This window comes from Fringilla coelebs, assembly GCF_963513975.1.
Source record: "Fringilla coelebs genome assembly, chromosome: 1".
NCBI classification, from domain to species: Eukaryota; Metazoa; Chordata; class Aves; order Passeriformes; family Fringillidae; genus Fringilla; species Fringilla coelebs.
This window is the reverse complement of record NC_140028.1, coordinates 62,097,657-62,111,239: the sequence shown is the minus strand read 5'-3', so window position 1 is coordinate 62,111,239 and position 13,583 is coordinate 62,097,657. Positions and strand designations below refer to the sequence as shown.

The 13,583-nt window shown below is 40.2% G+C and overlaps 2 protein-coding genes across 3 annotated transcripts in view; one reads left to right on the top strand and one right to left on the bottom strand.

Annotated features, from left to right (window-relative positions):
- The window catches only part of TEX10 (testis expressed 10), a 54,633-nt gene extending 53,781 nt beyond the window's left edge, over positions 1-852 (top strand). For both annotated transcript variants that reach the window (XM_084213046.1, XM_084213045.1), the window contains exon 16: positions 628-852. In XM_084213046.1, the coding sequence (XP_084069172.1) occupies positions 628-741 (114 nt within the window). In that variant the 3' untranslated portion in view covers positions 742-852. The remainder of the gene's footprint in view (positions 1-627) is intronic.
- A 278-nt stretch (positions 853-1,130) lies between these two features.
- Positions 1,131-13,583, bottom strand: part of INVS (inversin) — an 80,346-nt gene continuing 67,893 nt past the window's right edge. Inside the window, exons 12-16 of the mRNA XM_084211334.1 lie at positions 11,553-11,854; positions 9,432-10,239; positions 5,168-5,400; positions 4,110-4,190; positions 1,131-2,003 (exon numbers count right to left, since the gene is read on the bottom strand). Of these exons, the coding sequence (XP_084067460.1) occupies positions 1,888-2,003; positions 4,110-4,190; positions 5,168-5,400; positions 9,432-10,239; positions 11,553-11,854 (1,540 nt within the window). The 3' untranslated portion in view covers positions 1,131-1,887. The remainder of the gene's footprint in view (positions 2,004-4,109; positions 4,191-5,167; positions 5,401-9,431; positions 10,240-11,552; positions 11,855-13,583) is intronic.

Here is a 13,583-nt window from a genome sequence, read left to right as displayed (position 1 = left end):
TTTATTTAAAAAATCATTCCAAACGGTCAAGAAGAGCTGTTTGCAAACAGTGGTGGTGAAAGCAGATGTAAGACACTATGGTGAGGTTCTCTAACCTGCAGGTTAGGAGGGGGTTGTTTCTCTTTAGCATTGAAAATGCTACAGCCAGTTGTTGTGCTGTTCCACGGTGGGTGGGTTGTGTTTGTTCTTGTTGGGTTTTTTAAGCCACCTACATAATCCTGAGAAGATGTAATTCCAGGGCTGGGCTCATCTGTTGGCAGCAGTTCTCCTTAGACTGGGCTGGGGTGGTCTCCTGCACTTGGTAGCACCACGTTCTTTTGCATTTTAATTGCCTATAAATTGCAGAATTGCAAAGTAAGTGAGCCATTCTAATTAAGAGTAAGGAAAGCACATCTGGTGTTAACTCACACACTTGGTAATGCAATGACTTTATGTACCCAGTTGTAACACTTTATTATTTGGGCTATAGCAAACATTGTGTTGAAGTGTATAAAAGAGAAGAACAATGTCACTGTGTCCAGGGGAACAGGGCTGTCTTGTACCTTTAACAGTGCACCTGATTACCTGTACAAACAAAGCCAAGTTTTGCAAATGCTTGAGTTTTACCTTTTTTCTCCTTCTTTCTAGACACTGAAGAGCGGTGAAGTTCAGGAGCAGTGGCTCACAGACCTCCATTACTGTTTCAACATCTACCTTGCCTCTCATCCCCAGACACCTGGCCCTATAAACACAGTATATTGAAGAGGTCAAACTGCATTTATTGTAAAGCATTTACTTCTATTTAGTTTTGAATGGAAGATGTTGGAACAAAGCTTGTCAATTTTTTTGTAAGTGAAACAATAAAAATTTTACAGAGAACTGCAATACCTCTATTGCTGTTTTTGTCAAGCAAGTAAGATCTTACTGGAAAGTGTTTTAGTAAAATATGGTCACTAGAGTGAGGGGTGTTAAAGAAAGTCCAGTCCTTGATGCTGAAGAGCTTGCAGAGAAACAGACTTCAACTGACTCTGCTCATCTATTATTTTGTAACATCACATTATTTAAAAAAATAATAGAATTGTGTAGTATCAAGTAGGAAAAAAAATTAGAAAACAATATACTTTAGAGTAACATTTTTTATTTTTGCTGAGTTCATATTTTTAAATAGTTTGTGCAAGGTAAATACTGTACACTGTGGCAGCTCCAAAGCTATTACAAGAACTATTTTTTTTTCTAGAATAGGGCCCATCTTTTCTTGCTTTTTTAATTTAATGCACATAGAAAAAGAGTTTTTTAAAACATTGGTGATAATTTCAAAGGGTAGAAGACACAGCCCTAATATTTTCCATAGGTTATGAAAGCAATTTCTTTAGTGTTTTATGTCAACATGTCTACACTTCCTTCCAAATGCATAGTTAGCTAAGGAACAATTGTTTCTTTAGTAGAGAAGTGGAGCATGAAGGCTGTTCTTCCATTCCTGCTTGGATTTTGAAATTAATGAACTTGAGGTAAAATTGAACATTGGTCTCTCAGAACTGTCGTATCTTAGGTACAGTTTCCCTCTTTTTTGAAATGCTGTTTGATGAACACATTCAAAATTCTTACTTTTTGCAATGGAAAGCTTTGATTGCCTCTACAATGTTATTGCAATACTGGGCTTAGTACTTCATTTTCTGTCTTCAAATGCAATGCAGATTTCATTCTGTGTTGATAAAGAAATTAACAGTTGCATTTAAAAAACAGTTTGTATACAGAATGAGTCCAGCTCCTTAAGTGTCTGCTTGGCATGTAATGCTGTGATAATACAAAACTGAAAATGTTCAAGTTTAATACATCATAGATGGCTTATACATTATGAAAGATAACAGCTGTACTGGAATGGATTTTAAATTCCAAACATCGTTTTGCTTAATGTTTCAGTCTTGCATTTTTTGGTTTTGCAGAAGTGGTTGGTCTCATGTTGTAGGAAAATTGCCTTGATTTTCCCATGTTCTCCAACAAATTAACACACTGTAAGTTGCTCACTGTAAAAGAACAAAATAGTTTTGATGAGTAACCCTGGTGGGTGAAAAGCAGCTTCATCTACACTGTGTTCTAGATTTCATAAGCAGCCAATCTTCTGGGAGCAGAAAATGCCTTTTTCCTGGCATCTCACTGCTGATTGTCTCTCAGTGGAGTTTGGTTTCTGCAGCGCTGGGTACAGCTTGTGTGGAACATTGATGCTGCTGCGTGTGGGACTTCAGCAGCCTCTGATGGGCGCAGTGAGGTTCACTCCCATAAATGAATGCAGGGCTCCAGACTAACACTACTCTTGTGAATTTGCTGAAGAGCAGAAAGAGATTATGTTGAGCAATCTTTAGCAACATGAGCTAGGCAGTGGGCTCTTTCTAGAAAGTCAGGGAAACTAGTCCAGGGGCTAAAGTGAGTGCTCTGAATTGCTCATGCAATGTTTTTTTATTTCCTGTAATGTGCTATAAATAATATGCAAGTTTTCCTTGCCCTGGTTTGTAAAGATTAGCTGCAAACATTTCAATGCTTTATCCCAAGCTAGAATGGGATAAAGGGTTCATCCCAACTGCAAATCCAAATGTTTCATTGAGGGTGTGAACTCAGCATATCTTAAGGACTCTTTCTAATGCCAAGAGTTGCAAAACCTGCTCCTTTGCAACTCTGAACACACTTAATGTCCACAGTGAAGCAAAGAACCAGGCTGTCTGCTTCTGCTGCAGAGCACCTCTTTTAAGTGCCACTTGCTGAACTGACAAAAGGAATCTATCTACTTTTAAAAAGCCAAACAAACCAGAGAAAGAACAAATTTCAAGTTCCGAAATGTTTGAATCGTAACAATCTTAAAGGGCCTATTTCCCAGAATATTCCAAAGCACTTACCCCATGCCTGTATAACCCATCCCTTTTCTGCCTGTCACCTTCCTTACTGAACTTTTCCTTTGCACACCCTCTGCATACCCCCCTTCCAAAGTGTTTGACTGAGTTGGGTGTCAATCTCCATCACACATTTGTCACCGCATGCTTCTTCCACGAGCCCTCTGAACATTAAAGCTCGGGCTGACAGTCAGCCTTCACCTTCCCAGATGCACCTTCTGCAGGGGAAGAGTGAAACTGAACAGTCCATTCTGACCTACTCCAGGCACCTACGTCAGAAACGGAGTATCTGGCATTAGCCACTGACAGCTCTGAACTTTTCCAACAAACGTAATGTTGTCATGCACAAAGGCAGGCAGATGAAAAACATGTTATTGTCTTTTAAGTAAGGGCTAAAGTTCCCTGAGCTCCTATTAGGTGAATAAAAGTAGGTAGTGTTCTAAAGGAACTGGGCAGAGTTCCTATCACTAACCTATTCGTCACCAAGTTATGAAAGCAAAGGCCACTCCAGCCTCAAGAGAAAGCCTTTTTATTTCAGAAGACAGGGAGATCTGTTGTCCTGAAAAGTTAAACAAAAAGAGCTAAAAGCTCTTTTAAAATTTAGATTCTTATCTGCGTGAAGAGGTGGCAATCAAACACCTGTCTGGTCATGCCTCTTAATTAAAACAGTTCCCAGACAGTGAAAGAAAAAGGCCTCTGTCTCTTCTTAGTGAGGCAGAAATTCACCTACAGTTTTAACAAAGTTCAGGATAGGTCCGCTGTCGGATTTCCTTCTGACTTCAGAGTTGTGTTAAGCTACTTGAAAAATGCATTTTACTTTCCTTTGCAAATTACCTGAACTTCTGACTCCTTGAAGCAGTTGCTGTGTTCCCATCTAGCTGTGGCCTGTCTGACTGAGGTGAAGCACAGCCCGGAACACCAAATGCCCAGCAGGGCACTAAACCTTCACGTGGTGAAGCACCAACATTACCACAGCTCCCAGCCCCAAGTAAGTCCATAATGCACTTTAAAAAGTCTGACAAATGTTATTTAGTAAAGAAGTTTTTCATCCAAATCACTCAAGGATAGAAGTGCAGTGCTCAGTTAATCCCAAAAGTAGTGAAAGGAGTGTGCAATCACAACAGTTTGCCGCTAGTTATGCATTTTGGTAAGACAGCCCAGTCTTTAAGCAGATTGATTTCTTATCTAAGGAGAAACCAATCTCAGGTATATAAACATCAAAGTATTCTTCAAATGGATGTGTCTTACCTGAGACCAGCTGCACATCAGAAAGTTTCAGCTTAGAAGGAGATCTTGCTGACTGACACGCTTTGCCTTCCTGAGAACGCCCTTTAACAAACAATGTGAACAGCTCTGTATTTATCACATAGACATGTGGAGCATAGCTACAAACTATTTCAGTAAGCTTTATTTTATCCTAAAAATTACTCTCATTTTTATGGGGAAACTCATGAGACATTCCATTTGACAGAAAATCTTGACAACCACAACTGAAATTTTACTAATGTTAGAATACATCTTGCTATTAAAAAAAAGCTGCTATTAAAAAAAAAAAGGAAAATAAATTTCTTAGCTTTATTTATTTTATCCTTTTTGGTTCTCAAAGCCCAGAGCCAGGATAGAAGTGACTTACCACCTGTTAAAGTACAGATGGTTAGCATATCCTTACTCTGTGAGTGATCCACACTGTAAAAGAACTCAAGGTCAAGAAGCAATTATTTTCCTCTACCTTTTCTTGAAGATGCACTCCTTTGCCTGTGTACGTTCAGACACAGTGCAAAGCAGTGCAAAATTATAAAAGACAATCTTGGTCTTGCCAAGAAGACCACATCTTCATACAGGAAAGTTATCAACATGGAACATATTCTTCATATGAAAATGTTTTTAAAACAGTACAAAAAAAACAAACAAAAAGTTTAAAACAATGCTTTAAAAAACCAAACCATGATCCAGCCAGCCACTCTGCATGGATACAGCCAGCTATCCCCAGCTTAACTACTCTGTTCTCTTTCCACATTGATATATGCGAGCAGCTCTGGCAACAGAATTATTTGATTGCTCAAGACCTGTGCTGAAACAATGCTGTGTGGGGATTCAAGCAGCTTCAGCAGCAGCCATTTTAAATCACTGAGTTGTTTGGTTTATTTAACCTGAAACAGAAATACAATTGCCCAGAACACCTGAGACTAATTTTTATAAATAGTTGAAATTCTTAACAATTAGGTAAGAAGTGCATAGATGAATACATTCTGTTATAAAGATAAAAGCACAGTTATACAAATAAATTATACTGAAAAGAAAATTACCATATATCTGCTTTAGGATGGACTGCTTGCTGGTTTTTATGGCTGAGCTGGTTTTGTTTACAGATTTCAGATTTTTACATGAAGGAGCTGATTTCAGAGGGCTATGGTTCAGCTGCTTCTTCCAAGCAACCTGAATGAAGAAGGCAGCTGCCTCTTGTCTCCATTTGTCTTCATCTTCCTTGCAGTGCCGCTTAGCACGAAGGAGCTGAAACAACTCCTGTCTTAGCTGGTAACTAGAGAGCAGAAAAGAGAAGAGCACTTGTTTTAGGTGACCTGTTTTAACTTCCGTGCTTTCCACGCATCAGTTCACCTGGTGGATTACATGAGTAACTGGGAAAACAGAACTCCCACTGATGTGCTAAGTCGCTTGGATGAGAAATGTTTGCTCAGAAGAAAAAGTAGGAGTTGGGGTCAATTTTGGATGCATCCATTATTTCACACAGTTAGTACAGATCTGGCATTACAGGTATCAAAAGTTACAGTGCTTCAACATCGGCTGCTTTATAAATAGAAAATCATCAGAAGACAAAACTATAAATATTTATGGTACCAGTATAATCAGTACCGCTTCCTCATTTTCACTATATTCACAGCTTAGCAACACCAAACTTTCTCGTGTGCCTTAGCACCTCATGTCCTCAGTCAATCAGTGCAAGACACAAATCAAATCTGCCTCCTGTGGGTTCCACTGCACGTTTCCTCTGCAGAAAGCTGAGCGGCTCTCCACCCCTCCTCTGAAGATGCTCCCCTCGCCTTGGTTTCAGCAATCTGTGTTTTTTCCCTTCCCTTGAAAGGCTCCCTGTCTTCTGACCCAGCCTTGCCCCAGCTGCTTTGATCTTACACACAGCCACATCCCTCTGTGAGTGGCAGCAGCAGATTATCTGTCCCTCACACTCCGGTGGCGAATGGCACTGGCAGCAAGGAGCTGAGGAGCTGTTTGGGGTTTTTTTCCCGCTGGAATCGGACGCAAGTGTTCAATGGGATATCGGCATTTCACAGTCCCAAGTCAATCAGCTGGCTTAGCAATTAACTCTGAATCCTCCCAGTACAAACCTGTCACAAATGAGCATTGAGTAACACTTGTAAAATATTAATTATAAGTGTTTGGTAACAGGCCAAAACACATTGATCATCATCCCCTCTGGCATTCAAAAAGGCTTCTGCTGGATGCCCTGGTAAAGCAAAGGAGGAAGGAGAGAGAAAGAGGTGATTTTTTCTGTTGCTCCCTCTGCAACAAGTTTTAAATTAAAACAAAAGACAACAAGCCAAATACAAATTGTTTAAATATACGTTCTAAGCCAATGAACTACATAACTCAAACAAAGCAGCAGCCATATACAAAAAATGAGTACATAAAAGCACAATAGAATGCCAAAGGGGGATGATATGCTCCATTACAGCCCAAATAATTTTAAACTTCCAATAAGCTTAGTAAATTACCTCTGGGAAATTTGCTGGGTGAGACAAATGTATTTAATCTTAATTTAGTGAAGCTTCAGAATTCAGGCATGTACTGTTATGCAGCTCATTGAAGTACAGAAATGCAGGCAGCAACTGCATCTTGCCAGGGCCTGCAAGTTGTGAAGCATGGTTTGAATTCAGAACAGGAGTATTACTGAGACAGAGGGAAAAATGATCCAGTCTTCTTAAATAATATGCCACTTTTAACTTTTCGACAGGCTAAGAGAGGAAAAGAAAGTGAAGAGAGAGCACAGTTGCAGTGACTTGGTAACATAACTTGAGCTAAGGATGGGTTAAGTGAATACGTAACTGCAGAAAAAACAATTGGGGAACTGTTTTATACTGGAGCAGAAAAGAATACTAAGCTACTCTCTTGGAATTCAGTAATTACTGCCAGATGCCTTTGCTGATTCGTGAAATGACCCATTCACAGTCACTGCACCTTTGCACCCAGCTGTGATTTCAAGTTTGCAGAGAACTTCTGGTAGTTTTTAGCAACAAGAAAATGACTGAGAGGTTCTGACACTGAAAGATGTAGGCAATTATCTGTACAGCAAGTGCTCTATATTGTTTTAATTCAGCTCTCTCATAAGAGATCATTCTGATCCTAGTGAGAAAAAAGGAGAATGGGACCAAGTTTGATGCAACATGAATCTGACACGGTGCCTTAAAATATACCTGATGCTTAGTCAACAAAACTGCTGCACATAAAAGAAAAGTGGAATATCCACGTGCAGAACAACAAAGCTGGCAAGTGGTATTCTCACTCCTTGTTACAGAAGCTCTAATCTTAAAAACCACTGCTGGCCAAAGTATGCACACAGCAATAATATATTTTAAAAATACAGTTTGACTCCAGTGGGAGAACAGTGACAGCAGCCAACTTATTCCAGCTTCTGTGGGCCCTGGAGCATGGTACAGGCCCTGGTGCTCCCCAGGAGAGAGAACAGACACAGAATCTGTAAGCCTCACTGAGCAGGATAAGCAATTAACCTTTGGCAAGCCACACACCTTAGAATACACACTTTTGAGGAGTACACTTATAAAGTTTGCAGATTTGGGAATTGAAACATTCTCCTGAGAACAGCAAGTATAATACACTGAAGTAGACCAGTACCAATCTCCTGTTGTGTTTGCTTTCAATAAGTAAATCAAGACTATAAAATTTGCAGAGTAAGCCAAATGCATTTAGTTCTAATTTAGAGAAATTCCAGAACTCAAGCATGTACTTCTACATGTTTCTAATGTAGAATTACATGATAACATTGCATAATTTTACTGCTGTCTACTGGTACATGCTATTTACTATGTGCAAGTTTGGAAGAAAAGCAAACACAGGACTGTGGAAGAGCTGCCCAACTAATGTCTCCTGCAACCTTGCAAAATTTATGATCTTTGTTAGTGTTCTATGAGTTCTTGCAAACAGAACAAAGATATTTATTTTTCACTATTAAGTATTTAAACAACAAATGTAACTTAAACAATCTTTAATGCCCACAATACCCATAAAACAAAGGGTTAGTAAGCACATGCACTTCTGGGAGAGAACACACACCATCCCTGCTTCAGCAGGTGCACAGTTTTGAAAGGCCTATCCAAAATCTGTAGTGTGAATGGAATGCAGATTTCTGTGCAGGTAAGGCAGCTTAGCAGAGCTTTGGATCCCAGTTCTTGTGGGGAAATTTGCACAAGCACTCACTACACGTGGTTCTGCTTTGTCTTAGAGCCACAGCAAGTGCCTGCCCCTCTGTGACAGAGGATTTTAAACTGGTGTTGAGAGAAACCACCAGCAGCAGCATCACTCGCAGATACGCTCTCCTTTCCTACTCCTGGCTTCCTTTAGCTTTTGGTACCTAAGTGACTTGAACCCATAAGACAAGAACTTGGGATCTAAATCAGAAAAGAAGGCCAAGGAGCAAGCAGCAGAGAGAGCAGAAGTGGTGGAACCCTGGGAGAAAAAGTGGCTGCTTTGCCTCACAGTTCAAGGAATATGGCATGGAATCACAGGACCACAGAGTGGTTTGGGTTGGAAGGGATTTTTAAAGATCAACTCTGCCATGGACATCTTCCACTCAGAGTGCCTCAGAGAAACTGTTAAACTAGTGAGAGGGCTGGAAAGAATACTAGTAAACATATGCAATTTATGGTTTTCTGCATCAAAAATCAAAAAGTTTAAATAAAAACAAGAAATAAGAAAAATTTGCATATTATATACTTGCCTTACGTATTCTTCTTGCCTGTTTTGATAAGAAATTAAATATTAAGGAGCATGTACTTGTAGAATGACTCTATTTCTGAGGCTGAAACTCACACATTCATGAAAGCAGGATAAAGCTGTGGAAAGCATACTTCTAGAATTCTAGAGCAATTGCTCCTGCTTAATCAAGGTATTCAAGCTACCCTCAAGCTTTGTCAGTGAACACTCAAAGCTCCCAAACATTCTGTGGTTTGATTACCTGGTTAAATGTTAGATCAGAGCACAATTTCAAGTATGTCACTGCACTCCAGGTTTAGGCAAATCCTGATTTGCACTCTCTAAAGAAATATCAAAGCTTGAAATAGAAGTTTATTATCAAAAGTCATCACTTACCTTGCACTTTTAATGAATTTACTAATGTAATTCTACACCACTGGAACCCACTTCCCCTTTGTGGAGAAAGATTATTGTGGAGAGGGATCATTAACTGCCTTGTTTAGCACTGGCAACATTGTAAGCAAAATAAAGCACAATGCCAATAAGCCTAGTTCCATTTACATCTACTTGTATCTCACTCTTCTCTAGCCACTGAAGCAGTAATCTTACCTTCTCCACGTCCTCTGGATGACTGTGGCAGCGTAGTTCTTCTTCCGAAAAAGCTCTTTCCTTTTTCTTTCTTTTTCTATGATCTGCATTCGAATCTCTAAAGGGATTAGTTCAATATTTGTACTTTGCCACGGAACAGAACATAATTGATCATCTGCATTCCTGGATCCAATTATGCCTGTTTTTTCCAAGTTCAAACCGTCAACAGAAGCAGAACTTGCTATTGGGTTTCTTGGCACAGTCCTGGTGGGTTCTGCCTCAGCAGGCAATAATGAAGAGGCCTTTTTTGCTATTTCATTGTTTCCCACTTTGACAGTTTGTTCTACAGCATGCAGGCTGTCATTTCTGGTGCTTACAAACACTGTTTTGGCACTTCCTGGTCTACTAGAACCAGCTGGTGAACATCTCTTATCATTTACCTCTTTATTTCTGGGTTTGTGCTGGTGCCTTTTGCCTTTGGAAGAAGCTTCACCCAGCTTTGAGTTTTGCGCCGCTCCACCGGTACAAGCGACATCGCAGAAGAACACAGCCCTTCCTTCGGCGTGGTCTCTCTTGCCAGAGGGAGGCTGACTTGGATCCTTCAGCTTCTCCCCAGCGCTGGCAGTCCTACAGGCAGAAGCAGAAAGCCTCCTGCTCCTCCGAGCACAGGCATCAGTTGTGTCGACAGCGCGTTCCTTGTGCTTCTCTCCGCCCAGCTCCGCAGCAGCTGCAACCTGATGTTTCACTTCAACTTTTGCTCCCTCGTTTGCTTTGCCACAGTGGAAATGGACACAGCTTGACTTGCTTTTGATGTGTTTCCTCAGTGAATCTTTAGACAGAGGAATTGAAAACAAATTCAGTCTCTGACCCAGCAAAACATAATTTAGGTCTCTGATTTTTTTGCTCAGTTACCTTTGGGGCAGACTAGGAGTCACTTAAATGAACAAAAAAATGCAAACAGGAAGAATGAGAAGAGGACATGATTGCCTGTCACAGTAGATCCCAAATGCCTTCATTTGCTTAATGTTGTACAAATGGTTTTCTTTCTAACATTACATTTGAGTTAGATGCCTGAAAAACTCCTGCTCTATCCATGATGTATCATAGCACAGGACAACCCACTGACGCAGGAAGCCCAAAGCACTGGGCTTCTCAGTACTTCCCTTGACATCCTGAATGAAATTATGAAGTCCTATTTCTCCCTTGCTGCTGTGTGATCACTGCTTCTAAATACTCTGGTGAGGGTGACCTGGAAGTCAGATTGGAATGCAAAACTGAAAATTCCCCATCTTCCATCCATCTTTCATTCTGCTTGTAAATTAACAGAAGAATGAAAAAGGAGACCAGAGAGGATGAAACATAACAGACAGGATGTTACAGGGAAGGTAGGAGGTAAAAAAGAAAAGAAAGAGATCTTTGATACACTGTCATTCCAGAAAATCATCTGGATCATCCAAAACCTGATGAAATTATGCTATATTTGTAATGCCTTTTGATAACCAGATCAGAAAACACCCAACAACTGAATCACGGTTTTCACAGCCCAAAGGGTCTAAATTTATATGTAATTCCAATAAAATGACCAGTGAAGTCCATTAAGGTTTTGGTCATAAGAGGATTGATTAAAACACCTAATGAGAACTGACTGTACAACTTCATGATTTGATCCTTGTTCCATCAACTTTCCTGGCATCACTTCAGTAACAAAAAGAGAATGCATACCTAACAAAGGCATAGCACTCTTTCAAACCAGTGGGATTGAGCGAGAGGATAAATCCAGCTTAAAAACCAGAGTCACCATTTCTCCATTTACATTCTTCATGTGCACTACAGATATGTCAAATATCTTTAACCTTTTTTTCTCTGAATGGTGCAACTAATAGAACAGTTGCCCACAGCCTATTTTCCCATATTCTAGGTATTTTTATAGACACCGTTAGACACTGTACTGGTGTTTTTCACTACTTCACCCAGAGTAAAAGAATCTGTATCTAACTGCACAAATCTGTATCTCTGCTGCACAAATTGCTCAAGTGATGAAAGAATATGAAATCACAGAAGGACAAAATGGGTTCTATATATAAAACACTCCCAAGAAGTGGACAAAGCAGATAAAAAGCACAATTTAAAAAGATCACAAACCTTGCCTGGTCTTATGACCTTGGCTCTGAGGCTCTGCTGACAGGCAGCTCTCCTTTGGGGTCCCTTTGTCATGACCAGATTTAGGTGAACCTCTGCCGTTTCTCCCTGGCTGGATCTGTGAAGCATTGAGGGACAGAAGCCTCTTGCTCTGTGTGTCAGCTGCTTTGCAGGGTAACCCTGGGACACTGGTGGCCTTCTCCCGATTTGCGGGGTTCTGTTGTACCTGAAACTTGTTTTGTTCCGCATTCTGCACCCCCTTCTGCAGCTTGGCTTCTTTCCTCTTACTTTCCTCTTCACGTTTCCTGCAATTACAGCCCATACCATAAGAATTTTGAAGATTAAATCTTGGGAGCACGTATCTAACTTGAACACACTCCTCTCTAAAAATCTGACACTGCCACAACAAATCCTTGATTTGACATTTTTTTGGTGAGAAAAGGACACATATTGCACTGAAATGTCTTAACTTGATCCAAAACAACAACTGACTTGCAGCTACAGCCTGATGAAGGTTAAGTCCCTGTCAGCCAGCTGCCCATTCAGTTTGCAGTTGTTTTGACTGATCTCAAAACACTCACTTACTGAAAACAACTAAATTTAGGGGGTTTATAAATATACAAAAATTAAAAGCAGGATTTTAAAAAGAATCACGACACTAATAACTGTGTTTGTAATTACGAATGAGCAATGTTTTCATGTGAATAGTAATGCAATGCACTGTATTGGAAAAGCAAAACAATTTAACAAAAGACACAATATCTTAGAAAATTATCTTTTCTTACTTAAATGTGTTAGTACAATTATAAACCAACTTTGAACTAGCTACTGGTAGCAACTTGCTGCTATGTATTTGTCATTGGTGGATAACTAATTTTACAGAAACATTACATGTCATTTAAATTACAAATACTGATAATATGAGATGTGAATTAAAAACTCGTGTGCACATAGTATGCCAATTACAATGGCAACATTTGGATTTCCAAAATTAAATACGGCATGCATCTCTTAATGGAGTAGCCATAAATGAGAATTTTGGACAAACTTAGGAAAGGCACATTCATTGAATAAAATCTTGCAGCCCATTTTGAAATATAGTGGGCTGTCACTGCACTTCATCATTTAAATTCTTGTTCCTACCGAGCAGAATAAACCCAATAGCACACGGCAAATGTTACATACCTACTCCCACTGCATTCGTTTTTATAAATGAAGCCCTGGCTGTTGGATGAAGTGACACTTTTCCTGTTGGAACGGACAGGCGGTAAATGCCGTATCATGTAGCTGCCTGGTATTTTAACTTGCTTCCAGTGCTCCAACACAGCGTGCAGACTGTTGCCACATCACCTCCCAGCACGGCGTGTGACAGGTGAGTTATGCAGCACGCCAGCCCCGGTTCCTGTGAGCGGTGTCACTGCCAGCGCGTGTCACTGCGGCGCGAGCTGCCAGCCAGAAGCCCTAACTTTATCTGTCAGTGCTATCTTATCAACTATGCTCTGCAGAAGAAGCTGATTGAACTTTGCACCTGAAAAAGCTGCTAATTGATCTAAAAAAATACACTCCTAGCAGCCTGGGATTCAGTATTCCCTCTGGCATGAAAAAAAGTGGCTGCTTTCCATTAATATTGGCATTCCACAACCGGACTAGGCGGGGATGTTGGGACTGCGTACAGTATGGATCTCGCTGCCATTACTGCGCCATTTGAGCTGATAAATCAGATCTTGCTATTCACAGAATAGTAATTTTCTATTCTTCACAAGAATAGGCTGCCTGTTAGCAATGTCCTCCATTCAGGGTATTAGAAAAGGAAGTGTAAGGTGTGCTGTGTGATACACAATCAAGCTGGAGTGACCTGCACTCCTGTGATGAGCAGATCAACTCAAAACAACAACTTCAGCAACATACCAGTTGTGAAGTTATTGAAATGATGCAGGACCAGAAACCAAGAAGTAAAAAGGGTTGTTTTTTTCTTTAAAAGTTTTATCTGTGTGCTAATTTTTCAGATTCAACTCGAGAAAAAATAAAGCTCCC